The sequence below is a fragment of the Salvelinus fontinalis genome, chromosome 3, assembly GCF_029448725.1.
Source record: "Salvelinus fontinalis isolate EN_2023a chromosome 3, ASM2944872v1, whole genome shotgun sequence".
Classification (NCBI taxonomy): Eukaryota; Metazoa; Chordata; class Actinopteri; order Salmoniformes; family Salmonidae; genus Salvelinus; species Salvelinus fontinalis.
This window is the reverse complement of record NC_074667.1, coordinates 57,608,878-57,630,979: the sequence shown is the minus strand read 5'-3', so window position 1 is coordinate 57,630,979 and position 22,102 is coordinate 57,608,878. Positions and strand designations below refer to the sequence as shown.

The 22,102-nt window shown below is 42.0% G+C and overlaps 1 protein-coding gene across 1 annotated transcript; it reads right to left on the bottom strand.

The window, feature by feature from the left end:
- Positions 1-12,462: 12,462 nt before the first annotated feature.
- Positions 12,463-22,061, bottom strand: nprl2 (NPR2 like, GATOR1 complex subunit). Its single transcript, XM_055917534.1, has 11 exons — positions 21,549-22,061; positions 17,722-17,813; positions 17,247-17,415; positions 15,419-15,527; positions 15,197-15,333; positions 14,344-14,441; positions 14,100-14,136; positions 13,897-13,990; positions 13,690-13,807; positions 13,348-13,490; positions 12,463-13,191 (listed from the first exon to the last, which is right to left on the bottom strand). Exons 1-11 carry the CDS (start codon positions 21,621-21,623, stop codon positions 13,124-13,126), a joined length of 1,140 nt encoding a protein of 379 aa, XP_055773509.1. The 5' UTR covers positions 21,624-22,061; the 3' UTR covers positions 12,463-13,123.
- Positions 22,062-22,102: the final 41 nt, after the last annotated feature.

The window sequence follows — 22,102 nt, the reverse complement described above, 5'->3', positions numbered from 1 at the left end:
CCCTCAACGTTTGCATTAATACAATCTAGAAGTTGGAATTGAATTGAGAGACAAACCTCAAAAGGTTAACATTAACAGTCCAAAACCATAACAATTGCATTCAAATCCCATCCCAAATTGTATATAGGTGAATATCTTTCCATTGACTTGTCACCACGTAAGACCTCTCTTCTCTCTCCCATCATTCAGTCCAATATGTTGCTGATGTCCACCTTTCTCTCTCCAGCTCGTTAACAATAACCTAAATTAAAGCTAGACAGTCGGGGAGTATAAAAAAAAACGCTGGATAGAGGGTCTATCTTTTGCTAATTTTGACGGCAAGGAAATACAACCAATTTTCAGTGTGGCCCTCCAGACCTTGTTGAAGATGAGTTTGACACCCCTGACATATAATCTCATTCAGCTGCTGTGGGCTACACAGTAGAAACTCTTGAAAACATGGGATGTAATGTTTTTTTCATGGTCTTTTGAGTACAATCTCTTGTAATACATCAACACATTCTTTGCAAGTCTAGTAACAGATTTAGAGAAAGTAGCAGCACCATTCGTTTGATATTTATTTAAGTAGAAACATTTCCCTGTAGTGCTACAGTGTGAACAGTCTTACCTCTGGCAGTACCATTCTCCCTGGCAACGGAGCATCTATTGGAAGCCTTCTCCCCACACGCTCCACACATAGGCTTCTCAGGGATCAAACTTTCCATCACATCCAGGTTATAGGTCTGGGCCAACCTAGCAGAGATGATTCATATGCAAGCAGAGAATAGATTGTAACAGATATGCACAATGGCAGGTCTTGAATCCCCTCCAAGGTTTCATTCTCCCTTATGGATTTTGGTCTCATTCCGTCCCTTTACTAATGTCACCAGACTCAGTATTACCTGAGTGCTTGTTGTCTCAGGTCCTTCTCAGAGGAGTTGAATGTCTCCTTCACTTGATACTTGGCAATGTCCTTCCACTTTGCAATGGCTTTCCACCCATATTGTCCCGCATCATTTTGTTCCATATCTCTAGGATCAACAAGTAAGAGTAAGATATTTAATTGTAAGACAAATAAAGTAAAATACAATTTTATTGGTCACATACACATGGTTAGCAGATGTTATTGCGAGTGTAGCGAAATGCTTCTAGATCAGACTGTGCAGCAGTATCTAACAATTTCACAACAAAACCTAATACACACAATCTAGTAAAGGAATGGGATGAGAATATTTCTTGTTAACAAACTATAGTTTTGGCAAGTCGGTTTGGACATCTACTTTGTGCATGACACAAGTAATTTTTCCAACAATTGTTTACAGAAAGATTATTTCACTTATAATTCACTGTATCACAATTCCAGTGGGTCAGAAGTTTACATACACTAAGTTGACTGTGCCTTTAAGCAGCTTATAAAATTATGTCATGGCTTTAGAAGATTCTGATAGGCTAATTGACATCATTGGAGTCAATTGGAGGTGTTCCTGTGGATGTATTTCAAGGCCTAACATCAAACTCAGTGACTCTTTGCTTGACATCATGGGAAAACAAAGGAAATCAGCCAAGACCTCAGAAAAGAAATTGTAGACCTCCATTTACCCATCATCCATATGCATTAGGGCGTCCACCCGTCAGTAAACAAGGGATATTGGTAAAATGAGATATTGTTAAAATTTTACTTTCCAAAAACAATAATTGCCCACCTCATAGTGCTGAGCGATTCATCGAAATGTCAGTCATTTTTCGTTTTTTTTAACTAAACAGACAATCTGTTAAATTATTTGAATTCCATTTAGTTGCTTTTTCTTTCTGTGAGCTCAATGTGCACATTGCACAGTTTCTCTAGAGATAAATCAGATCCACGCCTGAACTGTGTGATGATGTAGGGAGTTGTAGTTTCCAACAGGCCAATAGTCTACATAGTTTACAGCATAAAATGTGGTAATTAACTACAATGACCATAATCCAATGTGCATCTATTTGTCCGGTCTCTGTTTCTTTTAGGCCTGCTACAGAAGAGACATAAGACCGTGTGATCATGAGTTGATATGGAGAGAAGCTGTTGCTTCGCAAGGTATCTGTCACGTTCACTGTCTTCAAACTCCCTATCATAGATGAGCCAAGGCACAGCATGCATGTAATTCCACATTTCCTTTAATCGTAGTGAAACCTGAAAAGAGTTGTTGCCAGAGATTTGAATGTTCATTTCTCTACCATAAGCCCCCTCCAACGTCATTTTAGAGAATACACTGCTGCTACTCGCTGTTTATTATCTATGCATAATCACTTCACCCCAACCTACATGTGCAAATTACCTCGACTAACTTGTATCCCGCACATTGACTCGGTACCGATACCCCCTGTATATAGCCTCGTTATTGTTATTTTATTGTGTTACTTTTTATTATTTTTTACTTTAGTTTATTTGGTAAATATTTTCTTAACTCTTTCTTCAACTGCGCTGTTGGTTAAGGGCTTGTAAGTAAGCATTTCACGGTAAGGTGAAACACACCTGTCACACCTGTTGCATGTGACAAATAAAGTTTGATTGGATTCTCATCGTATTTGCAGGTCCGATAAAAAATATCTTCTTATAAACATTTAATGCAACATTTAATGTCATTTAATGCAACATTTAATGTCATTTTACATATTAGCTGAATATTTTTCATACCACACTAATTACAGAAATTACAGGACAGAGAGATCTTGGTGTGTCTTGGTTTTAACGAAACTGTCCCTGTTTGCAAATAATAAAATCTGAGACGTCATTAGGAATCTGAGCACGGTACTTACAAAAGTTAGCCCTACCTTTCTACCCCAGACATAGTAGGCCTACTAAGCTTTAACTGCTGGCTACTCTTCTTCTGTGGCTTAACCCAACGAGAGGTGTTTCCCTAAAAGATGTATGGGTGTAAACATATTTTATTGTACATAAGTGAATAGCTTAATCAATTGATAGTGACAGAATTAGATTACTTCCCAAGCAAAGTACATTTTTTGTCTCCTCGGCTATAGGAAGGTTGTAGCTCAACCTTTGAATGTCAAAGAAACGAAACAATGATATCCACATATGCATCAGAGTCATGTCTTTCCCGGATATTTTACAGCTTGTTTCTAGCATAAAGCATTGGGGACCAAAGCTTTGTTATAGATCACTTTATATAATCGGATCCGTTTTATTTTCCTCAAAATCTTAAGCTAACAAGTGGTAGGCCTGTGCTTTTTTTCCATTGTCTTGAATAAAGGTAGGCCTATAGTATACCATCTCTATAGTATACCCTCGCTTCAATTCGAGTCTTGGTTTTAACTTAACAGCCCTTCACTGACATGAGGTAGGCTATTTAAAGTGCATAGTGGGTGGAGGAATTGACTGACATATCTATGGATATAGCAGCCTATAGCCTAATTTCATCTGTCAAACAGGTAGGTCTACCTTTTAAAATGAAGACGGTTGAAATTAATTATGACTAATCAAATTTGCCCACTTTCAGCACCATGAGCTGAATTTAACTACATTTTGCAGTAGCGTTTTCTGAACTTCAGAACTTTGTTAGCTATGAAGCGGTATAGCTAACAATTGGAACTACACACTACTTTTTCCTTTCTTTTTAGCATCACACCTTTCTAATTCTAACTTGAAACAGTTTTTGTGTTTAATATGCTAACTTACACATTCTGTTAAAATCTTTAAAAAGAGTGATTAGTCCTTGCAATTTGTAGTGTATTACATTTCAGATTTAGATATGATGATTTATCACAAAGTAGTTTGAATGTAGTGAAAAGCGGGGGCTGATACCCCAGGGAACACTCAAAGTGTGATAGGCCTGTGGCAGAGCAGGGAAGGGTGTTGTGGGCATATTCAACCCACACAAGCTGCTGGCTCCAGGTGGTGGGGTTGGCGGAGACCAGGCAGCGCAGAGTAGTTTCTAGGTCCTGGTTGGCTCGCTCCAACTAGCCTTTGGACTAGGGGTGGAACCCGGAGGACAGACTGGCCGACGACCCAATGAGGATGCAGAATGCCTTCCAGAACTGGGATGAGAACTGAGGACCCCGGTCAGAGACCATGTCTACTGGCAGTCCATGGATCCGGAAGACGTGCTGCACCATGAGCTGGGCCGTCTCTTTGGCAGAGGGTAGCTTGAGAAGAGAAATTAAGTGGGGGCTTTGGAAAACCGATCCAGGGACAATGAGGGAAAGGCAGAGGTTGGAGGAGACCAGATGGAGCTTGCCGAGGAGTCTTGTTCTGTGCACAGACCGTGCAAGCGGCGATGAATGCGGAGACGTCAGGAACCATGGTAGGCCACCAAAAGCGTTGTCGCACAAAAGCCAGGGTCCGGCGGGAGCCCGGGTGGCAGAAAAGCCTGGAGGAGTGGGCCCACTCCAGGACCAAGGAGTGGACCGCGTAAGGAACGAACATCCAAACATCTGGTTACCTGGGTTTCCCCTGGGGTTCGGCTGGGAATCCTGCGCCTCACGAACATGCTTCCCTAGATTTTGACTGGTTGCCCCACAGCAACATGGCATGAAAAAGTATTTTAGTGGACAGGTGGAGACGAATGACTAGTAGTCCCGCAATACAGGCAGCTCTTAGTGTGAAGCCTGTATAACCGTTCAGCTGGAGACAGCCTAGCTCTGCCTAGTTGCATGGGCTCGGGAAGAGGTGAACCGGCAGTCTTCGGAGGCTCTCAGGGGAACTCAGGTAGCCTTGGGTTCTCTCGGCAACGGAGCCATCGGGGAACTTCCGGGATACCTCGGGGGCAAGGGGGAATTCTTGGACGGGCGAGTAAAATCGAATCTCCACTCCTTCCTTCGTGCCGTAGTCGTCCATTGATCCGAATGGTCAAGGGGATGAGCTAGTCGAGATCCGATGATAGTTCCCGGGCTACAAGCTCATCCTTTACTTCCTCCGATACTCCATGTAGGAACATGACAAACAGCGCTTCTGGGTTCCAAGCACTCTCAGCTGCCAATGTGCGGAAATCCACTGCGTAGTCTGCCACACGACGGGAGTCTTGACGTAGCCCGGAGCAGCTTGCGAGCAGCCTCTCTCCCGGACAACAGAGAATCAAACACCTTCCGAACATCCTCCACAAACTCCTCCATACTGAGCCAGACGGCGGATTTTTGCTACCACACTGCAGTGGCCCAGGCGAGTGCCCTCCCAGACATCAGCGTTATGATGGACCATGGCCAGTTCGTACTATCAGGTTTCAGGTATGACCCAGATGCAGACAGTGTCGAAGAAACAAAAGTGTATTTCTAGTACAGGGGCAGGCAAACAACAGGTCAAAGGCCGGCAGAGGTCAGTAACACAGAGAGGGTGAAAAAGGTCCAGAACGGCAGGCAGTTTCAGGGCAGGCAGGAGTCAATAATCCAGTGAGGTGGGGCAAGGTATAGAACGGCAGGCAGGCTCAGGGTCGGCAGAACGGTCAAAACCGAGAAGGACTAGAAAACAGGAGCAAGAACATACAGGAGCAGGGGAACAAACACTGGTAGGTTTCTTGAAACAAAACAAACTGGCAACAGACAAACAGAGAACACAGGTATAAATACACAGGGGAATATGGGTGACACCTGGAGGGGGGCGGAGACAAGCACAAAAACAGTTGCTGTCACACCCTGATCTGTTTCACCTATCTATCTACTAACCCTAACCTTAACCCGTATCCTAACCCTACACTTAACCTTTACCCCAACCCTAAACTTAAGCTTTACCCTAGCCCTAGCCCTGACCTTAACCCTTACTCTAACCCTAACCTTAGCAAGCAGTTGCTTATCAACAGATAGTTTGTTTAAAGTATGACCATCTGTCATATGACCGACCATATGGACTTTCCGGACTATCAAATAAAGTCTGACCAATAATGCTTATTTAAGCAATAAGGCATGAGGGGGTGTGGTATATGGCCAATATACCACTGCTAAGGGATGTTCTTATGCACAACGTAACATGGAGTGCCTGGATACAGCCCTTAGTCATGGTATATTGGACATATACCACAAATCCCCGAGGTGCCATTTTGCTATTATAAACTGGTTAACAAATGTAATTAGAGCAGTAAAAATGAATGTTTTGTCATACTCATGGTATACCACGGCTGTCAGCCAATCAGCATTCAAATTATATTTTAATGGTGTCACCATTCATTTTATTTCCATTAATTTTGGAGTATTCAGCACGAAAAAAACATAATGCAATGTTAAATTAAACCTAAACGGTGCTGTTCTGAACGACCAGTTTAAAAACGGGGAGGGGCCACACCTACCACATGGAGTAAACGTAGGCTATCTCAAAGTCTGTTCAAGAACGTTGAAGAAAGTGTTTGGGGAAACGTGCCGTTCAGTACAAGCCCGTTATGCAACGTAGCAAACGTTCAATCAAACTGAACGCACCCCAGAACTGACTTTCTCACAGTCGTTCTACAAACAAATTGCCAGATGTGGTTACTTTCTGAGCTGTTAAAGTAGACCAACAGTTTAAAGTAATACAGAAATTATTGGTATTTCAGTTGTGGTTGGGATATATTGACCAAATTATCAGTAAAGTTTAGGACTTCACAGCTATTTCTTTAACAAAAAATATCTCATGGGGGGTATTCCTCCGGACCCCCCCCCCCCCCCCCCCCCCCTAGAAGGGTGATGACCCCGGAAACCCTTTGACCCTGACCCCCCCAATATGTAACACAAAGTTACGCCCTTGAGCTTTTGGTCCCATGGATACCACGCTGTGAACAGTTTGAAGCAAACCTGTGCACATGCGAAGATACAGTGTGTGACTGTGTGAGTCTCCCTTTAATTCGGCCAAAGAAAATGTCTCAACAGAATGAAACAAAACACTTGCGAGCTGGTTTAAACCTTCACAAATGTTTTCAACTGGATATTTTGCAGCAATTACTAAGAAAGGCTAGTACCTACCATACCCAACAAATTACAGCAATAGGCTAATTATATTTATTTTACAACAAGCATACTAATAACCTATCTTAAACTAAATACGGAGCACACAATTAAAAAGACAGATCAAACTTAATTTAGCAAACAGAAATGTCTCAACAGAATAAAACAAAACATGTTATGCATATTTAAAACTTGTTTAGATTAATAAATAGGCCTACAATAATAACAATGATATACAGCAGTGGTCACCAACCGGTCAATCGCCAAGGCATTCCTAGTTGATTACCAAACATTTCTGTAAAAAAACAATGACAAGGCTTTCAATCGTTTTTTTTTGTTTTTTTTCACGTTGTTTGTGTTAGGTGCACCCGACGTGTTCCCATTGTGAACTATTTCATATCTCTGAAGGTACAAACTCTGCCTTCCCGGGGGGGAGCAGATCAAGTGCGCTATAGGCCTACTACTGGCCAATCGGATGGTTCAGATGAACATGTCTGCAGTAGCGTAGCAGGCGTAAAAGAAAGCTATAGCAAAGTTGATACTGAGATTTCTAAACGTTTAAAACCATGACTAGAGAGAGACTGTCAACGAATTGAGCAAAGAGCTGCTGTTTATATGACTGAGTTCATGTTTAAGTTTTTACTCAGCACTGTCAACACTTTGTATTCAACACTTTTATAAGCCATAAAATGCTCTTTCTCCCTACTTCCACTTGCACTACAACCAGCACTGCAGCTGCAATGAATGAGTCGAAAAGTGTATTGATAGGCTTGCGTTGTTATTATTAGCAGCTTGGGTCTTTTTTAATATCGAGGAATGTTTAACTTTCTCTGGTCATAGGAGTAACAACATGAATTTGTGCATGAGGCAGAAATAATGTGGTGCGATTTGAGTTTTGCCATTAGCTGGAAGACGGTGTTTTTGGTCAGTGTCAGCAGAGGAAAGGGAGAGTGGTGGGACGTTGACTGACCATCAGATGCAGGCTCCATCAGCACAGTAATATAAAAAAGTTATTATTATTATTATGCTCACTCAGCTGTGCCTCACAAGTAATATAACAACTGATCTATTACCAGTGTGATCATATAGCCTACTTCAAATGTTGAAATATCATTTTAATAAAATGGTTAGAGAAGTACAAAAATGCATTGGCAGGGCAATTCAAGCAAAGCCAATATGCGGTGATAATGTTTTGGGCCTATAGCCTACTGCATAGGTTAATGTTGCATAGGCTTACGTTTTTTAAGTAATGTTGAAAAAAAATCTGAACTGTAGATCTCGGCTTGCATTTTGACTCAGAAAGTGATGTTGACTCAAAAAAGGTTGGTGACCACTGATATACGGTAATAATAATGATTAATACAAATTATTATAAATGCAAATGTTTTTATTTTCAAAATTGCATCCTACCTGAATAGCGAGTTGCACAGTAGCCTGCATTTGGTCGTACCAACTTTCTTCTCATCTTTGTTCACTACAATATTAAAAGTTGTCCATAGAGAGGACATCCCTGGTAGGCTTTTCACTGTAGGCATACTCTCTAACTTTCCTTTTTTTATTTTATTTCACCTTTATTTAACCAGGTAGGCTAGTTGAGAACAAGTTCTCATTTGCAACTGCGACCTGGCCAAGATAAAGCATAGCAGTGTGAACGGACAACAACACAGAGTTACACATGGAGTAAACAATAAACAAGTCAATAACATGGTAAAAAAAAAAGAGAATCTATATACAATGTGTGCAAAAGGCATGAGGTAGGCAATTACAATTACAATTTAGCAGATTAACACTGGAGTGATAAATCATCAGATGATCATGTGCAAGAAGAGATACTGGTGTGCAAAAGAGCAGAAAAGTAAATAAATAAAAGCAGTATGGGGGGTGAGGTAGGTAAATTGGGTGGGTAGTTTACAGATGGACTATGTGCAGCGATCGGTTAGCTGCTCGGATAGCAGATTTTTAAAGTTGTTGAGGGAGATAAAAGTCTCCAACTTCAGAGATTTTTGCAATTCGTTCCAGTCGCAGGCAGCAGAGAACTGGAAGGAAAGGCGTCCAAATGAGGTTTTGGCTTTAGGGATGATCAGTGAGATACACCTGCTGGAGCGCGTGCTACGGGTGGGTGTAGCCATCGTGACCAGTGAACTGAGATAATGCGGCACTTTGCCTAGCATAGCCTTGTAGATGACCTGGAGCCAGTGGGTCTGACGACGAACATGTAGCGAGGGCCAGCCGACTAGGGCATACAGGTCGCAGTGGTGGGTCGTATAAGGTGCTTTAGTAACAAAACGGATGGCACTGTGATAAACTGCATCCAGTTTGCTGAGTAGAGTATTGGAAGCTATTTTGTAGATGACATCGCCGAAGTCGAGGATCGGAAGGATAGTCAGTTTTACTAGGGTAAGTTTGGCGGCGTGAGTGAAGGAGGCTTTGTTGCGGAATAGAAAGCCGACTCTAGATTTGATTTTGGATTGGAGATGTTTGATATGAGTCTGGAAGGAGAGTTTGCAGTCTAGCCAGACACCTAGGTACTTATAGATGTCCACATATTCTAGGTCGGAATTTAACTTTCTCTCCTCTTTCCTTTAACTTTCTCTCCTCTATCGCTCTCTCTCTCCTCAGCAGCAGACGCATGCTGATACTAAATATTAGATACTACTGCACTGTTGGAGCTAAGAACACAAGCATTTAGCAACATCCTCAATAACATCTGCTAAATATGTGTATGTGACCAATAAAATGTGATTTGATGCACATAAGGCAGCGTGCAAGGAGTGAGAGAATGGTGCAGAAGTGTGAAATCGGGATGTATAATATACAGCCCCCCCAGCTACAACTTCACTTCATCGGCTTTACATTTATTTTATAGGCAAAAGCCGGCTAACGGAAACCCGTGTGTGTGTGTGTGTGTGTGTGTGTGTGTGTGTGTGTGTGTGTGTGTGTGTGTGTGTGTGTGTGTGTGTGTGTGTGTGTGTGTGTGTGTGTGTGTGTTTTCCTCACCTGTTCCAAGATTAGGTCTTTCTTTGGAGGGGCAGGGTCTGTTACAGTGAGGTGACTGAGGAAGCGCTGGAGCTCCACCAGGTTGGGCAGCTGGTCTATTAACACCTCTGTCATGAAACCACAGCTACACACAAAATAAGTTTCAGTTTGAGTTAGACTTTTATTGTCTGCATTGTGGTCTGTCTGATAGACCACCTATGCTATCCTACACAGTTCTCAGAGCTCATAATTCTATCCTCACGTATGTTCAGGAAGGAGAGACAATCATGGAAATAATAGTAAGAGAAAACACCAGTCAAAACAAAGCCTGGATACCTCATCTGTCTTCTAATCGGAGGGGAGATAAGAACAGATTTTGAAGGACAATGATCTGAACAGACATTCTTCCTGAGCTATAGATTTGAAAGTTAGGGTTCAGAGGCCACTCTTATCAGAAGCGCCAGTACTGGCTGAGGCTACTGTACCTTTAAGCCCTAGTTCTTGTTGAAGACATATTTCCTTTGGCAGTCTTCCTTCAGCACCAGGTTGTACAGAGCAATCCAGACCTGGCCGTCCAATTTAGTCACCTTCAGACAGAACCTTCTGCCATTTTCCATGAATGTACTTCTCTATCTCTCCTGTAGAAGGAGACAAAGGACAGGTAGTGATATGTGGGTCTACCACACTGTAACAACTAGGCCAGGGTTCCCCAACTGGTGGCCCGCAGGCAAAATAGTTTTATATCCCCCCCCCACACACCTCAAGTAAAAAAACTTATTTCTTTAGATTTTTCATTGTTGGACATAAAAGACTGTAAAAAAAACAGGAAATCAGCTCCAAGTCATTTTCATTTTGGAAATCTGTTCCCAAGTATTCACACGCATGTTTTGTCAAATATGATATCTGTTTGGGCTTCTTGTGGTCAATTTGCAGTCTACAAATTATTTGTAATCATGTTCTGGCCCCCTGACCATGCGCTAGTTGATGATCCTATTACAATATTCAAGCACCTTGACTTTTTTGCACATTTTGTTGTGTTACAGCCTGAATTTTAAATGGATTATATTGAGGTTTTTTTTGTCACTGCCCTACACACAATACCCCATTATGTCAAAGTGGAAATATGTTTTTGAACATTTTTACAAATTAATACAAAACGAAAAGCTGAAATGTCTTGAGTCAACAAGTATTCAACCCCTTTGTTATGGCTAGCCTAAATAAGTTCAGGAGTAAACATTTGCTTAAGTCACATGGACTGAATAATAGTGTTTAACATGATTTTTGAATGACTACCTCATCTCTGTACCCCACACATACAATTATCTGTAAGGTCCCTCAGTCGAGCAATGAACAGATTCAACCACAAAGACCAGGGAGGTTTTCCAATGCCTCGCAAAAAAGGGCACCTATTGATAGATGGGTCAAATTAAAAAAGCAGACGTTGAATATTCCTTTGAGCATGGTGAAGTTATTAATTACACTTTGGATGGTGTATCAATGAACGCAGTCACTACAAAGATACAGGCGTCCTTCCTAACTCCGGAGAAGAGGGAAACCACTCAGGGATTTCACCATGAGGCCAATGGTGACTTTAAAACAGTTACAAAGTTTAATGGCTGTGATAGGAGAAAACTGAGGATGCATCAACAACATTGTAGTTACTCAACAATAGTAAACTAATTGACAGAGTAAAAAGAGGGAAGCCTGTACAGAATAAAACTATTCCAAAACATGCATCATGTTTGCAACAAGGCACAAAAGTAAAACTGCAAAAAATGTGCCAAAGAAATTAACTTTATGTCTTGAATACAAAGTGTTATGTTTGGGGCAAATCCATCACAACACATTACTGAGTATCCACTTCATATTTTCAAGCATGGTGGTGGCTGCATCATGTTATGAGTATACTCTTTTTTTAGGATAAAAAGAAACAGAATAGAGCTAAGCACAGGCAAAATCTTAGAGGAATACCTGGTTCAGTCTGCTTTCCAACAGACACTGGGAGACAAATTCACCTTTCCGCAGAAAAATAACCCAAGGCCAAATATACACTGGAGTTGCTTACCAAGACGACATTGAATTTTCCTGAGTGGCTTAGTAACAGTTTTGACTTAAATTGGCTTGAAAATCTATGGCAAGACTTGAAAATGGCTGTCTAGTAATGATCAACAACCAACTTGACAGAGCTTGAAGAATTTTTTTAAGCATGTGCAAATATTCTACAATCCAGGTGTGCAAAGCTCGTAGAGACTTACCCAGAAAGACACAGCTGTAATCACTGCCAAAGGTGATTCTAACATCTATTGAGATCAGGGGTGTGAATACTTCTGTAAATGAGACTGTATTTCTGTATTTAATTTTCAATAAGTTAGCTAACATTTCCAAAAACATTATGGGGTTGAGCATCATAATGTGAGTGAAAACATGTTTTTGGAAATGTTAGCAAATTTCTTGAAAAAACAGTGTGTAGATGGGTGAGAAACAAAATCAATTCAATCCATTTTGAATTCAGGCTGTAATACAACGTGGAATAAGTCAAGGGGTATAAATACTTTCTGAAGGCACTGTAGGTGAAGTGAGCAAGATGAACAGTCAGACAATGGGTCATTCAAATCAACAAAGCATCTTTATTATTGCAAGGAGTTGGTATTAATATCATTTTTTGGTACATTAATAAGCACATTTTACATTTGAGTCATTTAGCAGACATTCTTATCCAGAGCGACTTACAGGAGCAATTAGGGTTAAGTGCCTTGCTCAAGGGAACATCAACAGATTTGTAACCTAGTCGGCACAAGAGTTTGAACTACCGAATGTTCTCTGAACTGGCACAACGCTCTAAACCGCTAGGCTACCTGCCACATTCCTAATTTTTGTGTTCTTTTTAAATTATTCCATTCATTGTTCCGAATGAAACTATTCCACAATGATTGATTCAAAGTCTGGATGGAAAAACCTGAGGATGATAACAGGTGACATACTAGTAGTATAAAAATTCCTACATGTCTCAGCCTTTGAATGCACAGATCATTTCCAGAACATTTCAGATGAAGTCCACAGACAACAACAATGATAGAAAAGTCAGTTTAAGGCATCTTTGGCCGAGGTTGATCCACATTGTGTCTCCTGGACAGCAGGCAGTTGTGTGGGTCAGATGAGAGACGAGCAGGAGGCCTCTGTTTCAGTACAATCGGACCTCGTGTCTGTCTTTGTTAGAGAGATGGCTTTCTCTATCAAAGTGAGTGTGGTTGCTGATTAAGCCAGGGTATCACTTCCAGCACACAATTATGTTGGGGTCATTCTCCAAGCGCTCGTCCAGCTCTTTGTAGCTCATTCCTGCAAATACAGGGAAAGGCACTGCCATGAGAGATTACAGAGTATAGAATGATTTCTCAAAATACTTATCCAGCCCTCTGTAATTATTAATCTTCCTAAACACATTTGTCATCACTATAAAACCAGTAATGTGTCATCATAAACGCCTTAACCTACCCGTCTTGCAGCAGATTTCGTCGTAACTATGGCAACCAGTGTAAAGGCGTGGTGGGCGGCTCCTCTCGTCTCGTGTCACCTTAACAGGATACTTCTGCAGACGGCGAATGAGAGCCTTCATCAGTCCATACTGGATCAGCCTCCTGTTGAGCATCACATGATATCAACAACACTATTCTCTACACTTCTCCGAGTAGATGAAGATTAGCTATCTAGCTAAATCTGGTGCAATGGCATGTTGTACATGGTCCCTGACAAATAAACAAATAAATAGATATGGACATTGAGGTCTATGTCAACCACATAAACATCATGAGTCAACATGGATGATTGGTAACTCACCTCTCATCTACCCTCTGCAGCTGCTGTGAGTAGCGGGAGCAAAGATCGCGAACTGTGGTGCCTGGAGTCAGACCGCAGTACAGCTGGAACACATCCCTTAAACAGGCTCTCTTCTGTCCTGAAGCACACAGACAGCAGAACTTATCATACACTGACTCTAACAAATTCTAACTCGTTCTGACTACAACTTTCCAAACTGGCTGTTACCTTTCTTGGTGACATAGTTGAGACACTCCTCCTGAATGGACCTGTCATCTATCAGGCTCTGGACTGTAGGGGTTGTGCAGTACACATTGGAGTACTGGAGAGACACAACATACAGTGTGTAAGCAGGACTGTACACACACACACACCACATTTCAAATGAAGACATTATGTAAAGAAGGTATTGTTACTGAGGGTTTCATTACCTGAAATATTGAAACCAAGGTTACAACACCATAATACCTGTGAAAAAGAATTTTCTCTTAGAATCTATTCCATGGTTTCATAGGTGAAATGTTGCATGTTTCTGTTGCATCATAAAGAATGTCCTCTTAGTATCTATTCCATGGTTTCAAAGGGAAATGTTTCATCATAAAGGAAGTTCTCTTAGAATCTATTCCAATGGGTTCATTATCTGTTGCATCATATTACCAGTTTTAAAGCACTCACAGTAAATTCTGTACGGCGATCCGGACTAGATTAAGTTCAACATCCGCTTCTGCAGATATCTTCTGGATATGCCTGAACCCATCAATGTAGGCCAGGATCTACAACAGAATTCAACACATTTCTAACATAATTTTTCATCAGGGCTTTAATCTGAGACAGGTGCATGATGACATTGCACAGTACTCTAGGTCTTCCTTTCCTCATGAGAGCCAGTTTCATCCTAGAGCTTGATGGTTTTTGGGACTGCACTTAAAGAAACTTGACTGACATTCATGTCTTAAAGTAATGATGGACTGTAGTATCTCTTTGCTTATGTGAGCTGTTCTTGCCATAATATGGACCCCTTTTATCTGTATACCACCCCTACCTTGTCACAACACAACTGATTGGCTCAAATGCATTAAAAAGGAAAGAAATTCCACAAATTAACTTTAACAAGGCACACCTGTTAATTAAAATGCAATCCAGGTGACTACCTCATGAAGCTGGTTGAGAGAATGCCAAGAGTGTGCAAAGCTGTCATCAAGGCAAAGGGTGGCTACTTTGAAGAATCTCAAATATAAAATCTATTTTGATTTGTTTAACACTTTTTTGGTTACTACATGATTCCATATGTGTTATTTCATAGTGTTGATGTCTTCACTATTATTCTACAATGTAGAAAATAGTACAAATGAAGAAAAACCCTTGAATGAGTAGGTGTGACCAAACTTTTGACTGGTACTGTATAGACAAATCATTGTTTCTCTGAAACCCTTGATGGGATGTCAGCCACACTGTAGGTACGCTTCCGGTATGGATGAGGCGTTGGTCTATCTGTGTGAGCCACTGTCGGGGTGGCGGAAAGACCTACCTGTTGAGTAGTGAGATCCCACTGGGATTTGATGAAGTGGTCTTTGCACTGAGTGAAGACAGGCACGTCGTATTCCTGCACGATCAGAGGGTCCCTGCGCTGCTCAATCAACTTCAGGTTGATTGTATTGGACTCATCTAAATAAGAGGGAGGGAACGAATGGTGTGTGAGAGAAAGATAAAAGACTGTCTGACACATTGCTGAGTACAAATGCACACATACCGATGGGTAAGGTACAGGCTCCAGTAGCATTTAGCTCCTCTAACAACGTGGACATAATAGGTAGCAGTTTCTGTTTGCTCTCCTCATTCGATATGAACCCACTCTCCAGCTGCAAAATAAAGAGAAATGTTAACACTTTGACCTACAGTGGGGAGAACAAGTATTTGAGACACTGACGATTTTGCAGGTTTTCCTACTTACAAAGCATGTAGAGGTCTGTATTTTTTTAGATCATAGGTACACTTCAACTGTGAGAGACGGAATCTAAAACAAAAATCCAGAAAATCACATTGTATGATTTTTAAGTAATTAATTTGCATTTGATTGCATGACATAAGTATTTGATCACCTACCAACCAGTAAGAATTCCGGCTCTCACAGACCTGTTAGTTTTTCTCTAAGAAGCCCTCCTGTTCTCCACTCATTACCTGTATTAACTGCACCTGTTTGAACTCGTTACCTGTATAAAAGACACCTGTCCACACACTCAATCAAACAGACTCCAAACTCTCCACAATGGCCAAGACCAGAGAGCTGTGTAAGGACATCAGGGATAAAATTGTAGACCTGCACAAGGCTGTGATGGGCTACAGGACAATAGGCAAGCAGCTTGGTGAGAAGGCAACAACTGTTGGCGCAATTATTAGAAAATGGAAGAAGTTCAAGATGACGGTCAATCACCCTCGGTCTGGGGCTCCATGCAAGATCTCACCTCGTAGGGCATCAATGATCATGAGGAAGGTGAGGGATCAGCCCAGAACTACAGGGCAGGACCTGGTCAATGACCTGAAGAGAGCTGGGACCACAGTCTCAAAGAAAACCATTAGTAACACACTACGCCGTCATGGATTAAAATCCTGCAGCGCACGCAAGTTCCCCCTGCTCAAGCCAGCGCATGTCCAGGCCCGTCTGAAGTTTGCCAATGACCATCTGGATGATCCAGAGGAGGAATGGGAGAAGGTCATGTGGTCTGATGAGACAAAAATAGAGCTTTTTGGTCTAAACTCCACTTGCTGTGTTTGGAGGAAGAAGAAGGATGAGTACAACCCCAAGAACTCCATCCCAACCGTGAAGCATGGAGGTGGAAACATCATTCTTTGGGGATGCTTTTCTGAAAAGGGGACAGGACGACTGCACCGTATTGAGGGGAGGATGGATGGGGCCATGTATCGACAGATCTTGGCCAACAACCTCCTTCCCTCAGTAAGAGCATTGAAGATGGGTCGTGGCTGGGTCTTCCAGCATGACAACGACATGAAACACACAGCCAGGGCAACTAAGGAGTGGCTCCGTAAGAAGCATCTCAAGGTCCTGGAGTGGCCTAGCCAGTCTCCAGACCTGAACCCAATAGAAAATCTTTGGAGGGAGCTGAAAGTCCGTATTGCCCAGCGACAGCCCCGAAACCTGAAGGATCTGGAGAAGGTCTGTATGGAGGAGTGGGCCAAAATCCCTGCTGCAGTGTGTGCAAACCTGGTCAAGAACTAGAGGAAATGTATGATCTCTGTAATTGCAAACAAAGGTTTCTGTACCAAATATTAAGTTCTGCTTTTCTGATGTATCAAATACTTATGTCATGCAATAAAATGCAAACTACTTAAAAATCATACAATGTGATTTTCTGGATTTTTGTTTTAGATTCCGTCTCTCACAGTTGAAGTGTACCTATGATAAAAAAAAATACAGACCTCTACATGCTTTGTAAGTAGGAAAACCTGCAAAATCGGCAGTGTATCAAATACTTGTTCTCCCCACTGTATATATCCCATAAGACATTCAGATCTTGTGATGTTTTGAAAAACAGCACTAGCCTCCAGGGAGATCCTTTTACCTCCAGCGTTGTGAGGTACCCTGACAGCTTCTTGACAATCGGCTCAAGGGCACAGGTCTTGGTCCTTGCATCGCATACAAGGCCCAGGTTAAAGAGCAGAGCATTACGGCTGTACTTCTTGTGCTCGATGCACACCGGACAACCAATTAACTTCTTCCCCATGGCCGTTCTACATCAATCAAAGACAAGTCCAAATTATGGCAAGAACCGCTCAAATAAGCGAAGAGAAACGACAGTCCATCATTACTTTAAGACATGAATGTCAGTCTATTTGGAAAATGTGCAGTTACAAAAAGCATCAAGCGCCATGATGAAACTGGCTCGTGAGGACCGCCACAGGAAAGGAAGAAATTGCAGCCAAATAAATTCTTCACATAGTTCAAGTAACAGACACAAGAGGAGAGAAAAATAAGACCTGTTGTTAAATTGGACCATGAATAAGAATATCCTAATGTAAATTCCCAAGTGTACGTACACAGTTATGAGTTTGTTCTGCAGTTCTGGTTTGGTAATGATGTACACCTGTACTGTGTCAAAGAGCTCCCGGGATATGTACTCCTCTGGAACCTGGAAAGGATAAAACACAATACAAAGATGGGAAAAGATAGAACACAGCCCCAACAGATCCACAGATGACACAATCTTTATTGCCCTCTCCCACCTGGACAAAAGGAACACCTACAGTATGTGAGAATGCTGTTCATTGACTACAGCTCAGCATTCAACACCATTGTGCCCTTGAAGCTTATCACTAAGCTAAGGACTCTGGGACTGAACACCTCCCTCTGAAACTGGATCCTGGACTTCCTGACAGCCCGCTCCCAGGTGGTGAGGATAGGCAATAACACAGCCATGCTGACCCTCAACACGGGGGCCCCTCAGAGGTGCGTGCTTAGTCCCCTCCTGTACTCCGTGTTCACCCACGACTGCGTGGCCACGGACAACTAAAACATCATCACTAAGTTTGCCGACAACATCACTAAGTTTGCCGACAACACGACGGTGGTAGTCCTGATTACCGACAACAATGAGACAGCTTACAGGGAGGAAGTCAAAAGATTAAAAGATTTAGATGCACTATTGTAAAGTGGCTGTTCCACTGGATATCATAAGGTGAATGCACCAATTTGTAAGTCGCTCTGGATAAGAGCGTCTGCTAAATGACTTAAATGTAAAAATGTAAATGTAAAAGTCAGAGACCTGGCAGTGTGGTTCCAGGAGAACAACCTCTCCCTTAATGTCAGCAAGACAAAGGAGCTGATCGTGGACTACAGGAAACGGACGGGACGAGCACGCTCCCATCCACATCGACAGGGCTGTAGTGGAGCGGGTCGAGAGCTTCAAATTCCTCGGTGTCCACATCACTAAGGATCTATCATGGTCCAAATACACCAACACAGTCGTGAAAAGAGCACAACAATGCCACTTCCCCCTCAGGAGACTGAAATTATTTGGCATGGGCCCTCAGATCCTCAAAAAGTTCTACAGCTGCACCATCAAGAGCATCTTGACTGACTGCATCACCAGTATGGCAACTGCTTGGCATCCGACCGCAAGGCACTACAGAGTAGTGCGTACGGCCCAGTACATTACTGGGGCTGAGCTTCGTACCATCCAGGACCTCTATACCAGATAATGTCAGAGGAAGGCCCAAAAAAGTGTCAAAGCCTCCAGCCTCCCAAGCCACAGACTGTTCTTGCTGCTACAGCACAGCAAGCAGTAACAATCCACCAAGTCTGGAACTAACTGGACCCTGAACAGCTTCTACCCCCAAGCCATAAGACTTCTAAACAGCTAATCAAAGGGCTACCCGTGTAACAGTATAACTTTAGTCCGTCCCCTCGCCGCTCCACAAAAGCCGCGGCCCTTGCAGAGCAAGGTGAACCACTACTTCAAGGTCTCAAAGCGAGTGACGTCACCGATTGAAACGCTATTAGCGCGCACCACCGCTAACTAGCTAGCCATTTCACATCGGTTACACTCACCCCCCTTTCGACCTCCTCCTTTTCCGCAGCAACCAGTGATCCGGGTCAACAGCATCAATGTAACAGTTTAACTTTAGTCCGTCCCCTCGCCCCGGGCGCGAACCAGGGACCCTCTGCACACATCAACAAGTCACCCACGAAGCATCGTTACCCATCGCTCCACAAAAGCCGCGGCCCTTGCAGGGCAAGGGGAACCACTATTTCAAGGTCTCAAAGCGGTCACCGATTGAAACGCTATTAGTGCGCACTACCGCTAACTAGCTAGCCATTTCACATCGGTTACACCCGGACTACTTGCATTTACCTTTTTTGGCACTAACTCTTTAGCAGTGACTCTATGCACACACTGGACTCTACCCACACACACTTACTGATACCCCCAACACACACACTCAAACTGATGCAACGCACACACTCTCATACTCACCACATAAGCTGCTGATAGTCACTTTACCCCTACCTATACAGTGCATTCGGAAAGTATTCAGACCCCTTGACTTTTTCCACATTCGTTACGTTAAAGCCTTATTCTAAAATGGATTCAATAAAAAAAATGACTCATCAATCTACACACAATACCTCATAACGACAAAGCGAAAACAGGTTTTTCTAAACGTTTTCAAATGTATTGAAAATAAAAAATTATTTACATAAGTATTGAGACCCTTTGGTATGAGACTCGAAATTGAGCTCAGGTGCATCCTGTTTCCATTGATCCTTAAGACGTGACTGGAGTCCACCTGTGGTAAATATCGGAGTAAAACCCAAGCCGTGAGGTCGAAGGAATTGTACACAGCACTACGACCATGAGGTCGAAGGAATTGTACATAGCGCTACGACCATGAGGTCGAAGGAATTGTACATAGCGCTACGACCATGAGGTCGAAGGAATTGTACATAGCGCTACGACCATGAGGTCAAAGGAATTGTACATAGCGCTACGACCATGAGGTCGAAGGAATTGTACATAGCACTACGACCATGAGGTCAAAGGAATTGTACATAGCGCTACGACCATGAGATCGAAGGAATTGTACATAGCGCTACGAGACAGGGTCATGTTGAGGTACAGATCTGGGGAAGGGTACCAAAACATTTCTGCAGCATTGAAGGTTCCCAAGAACACAGTGGCCTCCATCATTCTTAAATGGAAGAAGTTTGGAACTACCAAGACTCTTCCTAGAGCTGGCCGCCTGGCCAAACTGAGAAATCGGGGGAGAATATATATTTTTTAATCCCTGTCCCCGCAGGAGGCCTTTTGCTTTTGGTAGGCCGCCATTGTAAATAAGAATTTGTTCTTAACTGACTTGCCTAGATAGATTAGAGCAGTAAAAATAAATGTTGTGTCACACCCGTGGTATACGGTCTGATATACCACAGCTGTCAGCTAATCAGCATTCAGAGCTGGAACCACCCAGTTAATAATCAATTTTAGAATAAGGCTGTAACATAACAAAATGTGTTAAAAGTCAAGTGTTCTGAATACTTTACGAATGTATTGTATGTACAGTACAGTACATAGGTACCTCAATTACTTTGTGCCTCTGCACATTGACTTAGTACTTATACTCACTGTATACCCATGTTATTTTCTAAACCCTATTTATAGCCAGTTGTGGAAAAAGTACCCAATTGTAATACTTGAGTAAAAGTAAAGATACCTTAATAGAAAATTACTCAAGTAAAAATGAAAGTTACCCGGTAAAATACTACTTGAGTAAAAGTCTAAAAGAATTTGGTTTTAAATATACTTAAGTATTAAAAGTACAAGCATAAATAATTACTCATTCCTTATATTAAGCAAACCAGAGGGCACCGTTGTAGTTTTTTACTTATTTATCGATAGCCAGGGGACCCTCCAAGACTCAGACATAATTTACAAACTAAGCATTTGTGTTTAGTGAGTTTTGCTAAACATTCAAAATGTAACGAGTACTTTTGGGTGTCAGGTAAAATGTATGCAGTAAAAAGAACACTATTTTGTCAATGAATGTAGCAAAGTAAAAGTTGTCAAAAATATAAATAGTAAAGTACAGATACCACAAAGAAAACTACTTAAGTAGTACATTAAAGTATTTTTACACCACTGTGTAACCATGTTATATTTACTCGTTATTCACTGCGTCACTATTTCTATTTTTGCTCTTATCTTTAACTCTGCATTGTTGGAAAAGGACCGGTAAGTAAGCAGTTCACTGTAAGTCTACCCGCCAGGTTGTCTACGAAGCATGTGACAAATAAATTGCGATTTGATTAAAAAGTTAGCTTGACACTCGTTGCAAAAACTGTCAAAACATATACTCTACTGTACACCTACCTGGTAAGTAATCTTTGGTCCCAGTGTGGGGTGAAACTCACTAAAAAATATACACTCTATTCGACTCATCCCCATGAAGACGTTGTAAAGAGGACTTTAAACTTCAGGTATTATAAGAAAGAAAGAAAGCAACTCCAACTGCGTCAATCTCTTACTCAGTTCTCAGACAATGTGAATGCTCAATTGAAGATAAGTATTTTTGAAGACCTACAGTAGCTGTGTATCTAACACTCTCTTGTTACTGTAGCTAGCTAGTAGCTATGATTACTCCTAATTCCTGACAGAGCAGGGAAGGGTTGTTGTTGACAGTCTACCCTAGCTAGCTAGTCCAGCTATCTCTGGCTAATGTGTAAACATACAACTGGATCCTCTTGTATTTCCTTGCAATTGACGACCAATTTGTTTAAATGTCATGCAAAAAATATACCACAGCGTAAATACAATCGAACAAGTGGTATGCTAGCTAGCTATATGGTTAACAACAACCTTGCGCTATCGATAAAACATGGTGGAGTTCCCGAACATAATAACTACCCGTACTGCGCATTACTGAT

Bases quoted from the DNA above. Each gene is read 5' to 3' on its own strand.
- nprl2 (XM_055917534.1), bottom strand. From the start codon at position 21,623: ATGGGGATGAGTCGAATAGAGTGTATATTTTTTAGTGAGTTTCACCCC. The intron at 15,334-15,418 runs GTATGTGTGCAT...CCTCTTATTTAG, and splicing joins AGCCTGTACCTTACCCATCG to ATGAGTCCAATACAATCAAC. The intron at 13,808-13,896 runs GTAACAGCCAGT...TGTGTGCTTCAG, and splicing joins CAACTATGTCACCAAGAAAG to GACAGAAGAGAGCCTGTTTA.